This window comes from Corylus avellana, chromosome ca5 (genome assembly GCF_901000735.1).
Source record: "Corylus avellana chromosome ca5, CavTom2PMs-1.0".
NCBI lineage: Eukaryota > Viridiplantae > Streptophyta > Magnoliopsida > Fagales > Betulaceae > Corylus > Corylus avellana.
The window spans coordinates 7,469,557-7,474,609 of record NC_081545.1 but is presented as its reverse complement, the minus strand read 5'-3'; the positions used below and the strand labels follow the sequence as shown (position 1 = coordinate 7,474,609).

Below are 5,053 nucleotides of genomic sequence, written 5' to 3'. Positions count from 1 at the left end.
GAATAGTTAGCATTGGAGAAGGCTTGTAGGGTGTGGGATGGAGACTCGCGAGGTGCAAGCCATAAGTTATAGTAGATTTGAGGTACCACAAGATACGCTACACAGGCTGTAGATGGAGAGAGGCGGGTCGATGTATGAATTGTGAAACTTTGTTGATGACAAAAGAGATGTCGGTTTGAGTAAGTGATAGATATTGCCGGACACCGACAAGGATGCAATAGGAAGTGGGATTAGAGAGTTGATCGCTGGAGAAGAGGGAAAGAGCGTGTGTGGTGGACATAGGAGTCTTGACAAGTTTAACTTATGACATGTTACTCTTGTGGATGAGATCAAGAATGTAGCGTTGTTGTGAGAGAAGGACATCATCTGTTGTGGTAATAGATTTCATGCCGAGGAAGAAATGAAATGGACCTAAGTCTTTGATAGCAAAGTTAGCTTTGAGTGAATGCAGGAGAGTAGCAGTCCCTTATCAACTATTAGGACAGTACCATAGTAGTAGAATAAAAAATCCAATGGTGGATTAATGTCACGTTAACGGAGAAGGATGGAAGAGGAATAAAGGTATATGAAATAGCATTTCTCATGATGTAATCATAAATTTTGAGGGTTATTAAACCTTTTTAGGATAGTAATATATAGTACTAGTATTAGAATAAAAAGACTCTCCAAGTGGGAGATAGAGTAGCAATTTATTCCAATAAAGTACTTTCATTAAGAGAATTGGTAGGACTCTCTTTCTATGACAGTTATCCACGTGAGTAAAGTCTATTGTAGTATTTAAATCCATGTTTGGTAAATAAAAGGGAAGCAAAAAAATTATCTTCAAACTTTTATTTGTCAAAATGTGTAAGTTTCCTCTATGAATCTCATTTTTCTCTACTTATTTATTCAATTTATCCTGCTATGTGTTTTGTTACCCTAGAAGGGTTTGTGTTATGGGCAATGGATATCATGATCCACACTGAATAAGAACTTATTTAAAATTGTGTTAAAATGCTTAAAAAATAATTTTAATATTCAAAAAAGTGTACCAAACAAAAAGCTGGTTTATGTAGTTAGAACTCTAAAAGTATTTTTTTAATTTTTTTACTCTAAAAATAGTCTAGATGCAATTTTGACGTATTCTAAACGTGTGTGATTATGTTCCACTTCATTTATGTATTTTTAGTTTTGAGCCACTCATTCTATTTTGTCTTTGCTTCGACGACCTTGACCTTGGCTTTATAATAAAGAATCAATGAATATATTTTGTGTGGCTCAACTGCCCCTTACATTTCAATAATTCACATTATTGGCCATTTGCCATTGCTAAATGTGCTCGCCCTCTGTTGTTTTTGTGCTAACAATGGCCATGCACATTGAAATACGACCAGGTCAACTGTCAGGGTAGTTGGCCATTGAAAGAACTCGTACGTACTTGCTGTGGTCATGAAGTCTTCGAGCTATTGTAGTGGCAACCAAATGATGGTTACTGTAAACGACATGCTGATTAAAATCCTCTGCTTGTTCTTGTTCTGTTTTCCTTTTCTCTGCTCTGCAAGAGATACTATAACATGGAACAGCTCCATTAGTGACTTCCAAGGAGAAACACTTGTTTCTGCTGGAGGAAGATTCGTGCTCGGATTCTTTACTCCAAATGGAAGCTTATATATGAGAAGATACGTTGGGATATGGTACTTGAATTCAACAACTTTTGTATGGGTTGCTAATCGCGACAAGCCACTCGGCAATTTCAATGGAGTTTTTGCAATTGCAGGAGATGGCAACGCCAAGGTCTTAGATAGAAATAACAAGAGTTACTGGTCGACCGGACGATTAAGAAATTCGTCATATACCCACAGGATATTGAAGCTCCAGGATTCTGGGAACCTGGTTCTAACGGAAGAAGGTCCAAGTAACAATACAGTGATCTGGCAAAGCTTTGATGATCCAACTGACACATTTCTTCCCGGAATGAAGATGGATACAAACATGGTGTTGACTTCGTGGAAAAGTAGTGACGATCCGGGACTGGGGCATTTCACGTTCCAGCAAGATCAAGATGAACCAAACCAATATATAATCCGGAGAGAAGGGTCAATCTTGTACTGGGCAAGCACGGTCTCGGGTGATTTCATCGACTCCAATACGCATGACATACTCGCTGCGATATTTTCAGAAGTTTTCACTTATGAATATCGGGATATGAGGCTGGTTATGGATCACTTGGGGAAGATACAGTACTTTATCCGGGTAAACGTCAAGACAGAGTCGTGGATTTTGTCTTGGTTCGAGCCAAGACACAGATGCAGTGTGTACAATGCTTGTGGAAATTTTGGTAGCTGCAATAGTAGGACTAGGAAGCTGTGCAAGTGTCTTCCTGGGTTTGAGCCAAAATCTTCAAACAAATGGAATTCAGGGGATTTTTCTGATGGGTGCAAAAGGGTTTCAATTTCACCCATATGTGGTGAGAATGGTAGAAGAGACAGGTTCCTGAGCCTGAAGATGATGAAAGTGGGAAAGGCGAAGGATTTATTTCACGTTCGTAATGAAACAGATTGTGCAAATGACTGCCTTCGCGACTGCAGCTGTCAAGCTTATTCATACGATGAAAACGTACTACAGAGATCTGATAAACAAGGTAAATGCCGCATTTGGGGGGATCTTGATAATCTCTCGGAGAATTACACAGGTGGCCGTGACCTCTTTCTCCGGGTGGCAGCTTCTGGTATAGGTAACACTCCATGTCTTTTCAATGTATTTGGTAACCTTTTTGAAGTATTTTCTGAACAATCTCCAATGAGGTGGTGATAGCATATTGACACAAGATGATTAATGTATAAGTTAAGTTAGTAGACTTATATAAGGTGATGTAGCGTTATGATTTAAAATTAGTTAATGAAGAGTTATAATTTTTAGGGATAATTACTTTTTTCCCCATCAATTACAACGCATTGTCACTTTGTCCCCATGAACTGACAACCTTACTATCCAACCCCATCAAACTATTATTTTGTGTCAAAAACCCCCATTCCGTCAGTCAAATGCGTTAACTCAGACAGTCAATCGGTTACTTTGCCCCCATGAACTATACCGCATTGTCACTTTGACTGTTTGGGTTAACTGTTAATTGCCAGTTATCCCAAAAGCTTAAGCTCTTTTTTTATAGGTGAGGGCTAATACGTGGAATATTTAATTGAAATTGGGGGTCAAATGAAGGGGTCAAGGTTCGATCCCAGGACCTTTGACTCTGATACCATGTTAAACTACCACTTGTCCCGTGAGTTATGGGCCCACCACGTTTCCTTTTTCTCTAATACCATATTAATTACCAGTTATTCCAAAAGTTTAAGCTGATAGAAAGAAATAAATTTAATCACTTAACCATTACTTTAACATTAACGCCTTTGCCTAACGGAAGGAGAGTTTTGGGCCTAAAATGGTAATTTGATGGTGTCGGATAGTAGAGTTATTAATACATGGGATAAAGTGACAATGCATTCTAGTTGATAAGGGGAAAGGTAATTACCCCTAATTTTTAAACTATTTGCTTGACTGAGATACTTTAAAGACAACAGATGTTCTGTGGGAAAATCCTTGCCGCTCTGTCATGATGTCTGCCTGACACGAGATGATTAATGCTTTTGAATAAAAAGGAATTAGACAATAACATGTGATGTAGTATTGTACAGTGATTATGATAATTTCAGATACAATACGCTTGAAACTTCACCTTCTTCCCACCCAATTTTGGGTGGCTTCTGATCCATGGGACAAATTTACGGATTGCCACCCACTTAACATTTGCCAATGATTTCAAACAGCGATCGTTGTAGAACTAGAAAAAGGTATTTGTTGTTGTCCATGTTTTGGTGTACCACCTTGAATTACAGAGCTCACAATAAAAATGACCCTTCTTGGCCATAGCATCTCCCTCTGTCATCTACTGTGTTTTTGTGTGCGTATGAAATGAATTTCTACCTTGCGTATTGTTCTGTTTCACTGCAGTCTCTGTTTCCCCTGGGCCTGATGAAGGGACTTCAGAGAAGAAGAAGAAGAATAAGCCATCATATCTTATTTTCCTGGGGACTATTGCAACTATAATTGTCATCTTATGCATAATTTGTTCCGTATTCTTTCTGAAAAGAAGACGAATGGCCAATAGACAAGGTAACTAGCAGACATCAATTCGTATTTTAGCTTTCTTCCATTAGATTGCAAGTGGCTGATTTTAAATTGTCTTTTGAAATCAGATAACAGGGGAAGTAATCAGGGAAGGATCGCATTGCAGTTGTACGACACTGAGAGACATATCAAAGATTTTATAGACTCAGTTGAGTTCAGAGAAGAAGATAAAAAAGGCATAGATGTACCATTTTTTGATTTGGCAAGCATACTAGCTGCTACCGACAACTTCTCCGAGGCAAATAAGCTTGGACAAGGAGGGTTTGGGCCTGTTTACAAGGTAAAAAACTCTTTCCTCATAATCAAGAAACTCCCTAAAGAATTTTATGGCTAAATAGGAATAATGGTTATGGATATCTCAGGGTAAGTTTCCAGGAGGACAACTGATTGCTATAAAGAGGCTGTCAAGGGGTTCACGACAAGGCTTAGAAGAATTTAAGAATGAGGTTTTGTTGATTGCCAAACTTCAGCATAGGAATCTTGTTAGACTTTTGGGATACTGCATTGATAGAGATGAAAAGATGTTACTCTATGAATATATGCCCAACAAAAGCTTAGACTCCTTCTTATTTGGTTAGCTTCCGAACTTGAATCTTTTAATTTTTTAACTACATAAGTATATGAGCACTTCCAATTTAAAATAGCTGCAGATGGTCAATAACTTCTTCTTCTTTTTTCTTTTTTTCTCTGAAATGTAAAATGGTATGTAAGATCGAACACTATGTGTGTTATTGAACTGGGAGATACGCCTTAAAATCATTTTAGAAACCGCTCGAGGGCTACTTTACCTTCATCAAGATTCTAGATTGAGAATCATTCATAGAGATTTGAAAACAAGCAACATTCTGCTGGATGAAGAGATGAACCCCAAGATTTCTGACTTTGGTTT

The 5,053-nt window shown here is 38.1% G+C and overlaps 1 protein-coding gene across 1 annotated transcript in view; it reads left to right on the top strand.

Moving 5' to 3' along the window:
* The first annotated feature begins 1,338 nt into the window (after nucleotides 1-1,338).
* The window catches only part of LOC132180768 (G-type lectin S-receptor-like serine/threonine-protein kinase At4g03230), an 8,348-nt gene continuing 4,633 nt past the window's right edge, over nucleotides 1,339-5,053 (top strand). Inside the window, exons 1-5 of the mRNA XM_059593708.1 lie at nucleotides 1,339-2,713; nucleotides 3,988-4,149; nucleotides 4,233-4,444; nucleotides 4,527-4,737; nucleotides 4,876-5,006. Coding sequence (XP_059449691.1) covers nucleotides 1,429-2,713; nucleotides 3,988-4,149; nucleotides 4,233-4,444; nucleotides 4,527-4,737; nucleotides 4,876-5,006 — 2,001 coding nt within the window. The 5' untranslated portion in view covers nucleotides 1,339-1,428. The remainder of the gene's footprint in view (nucleotides 2,714-3,987; nucleotides 4,150-4,232; nucleotides 4,445-4,526; nucleotides 4,738-4,875; nucleotides 5,007-5,053) is intronic.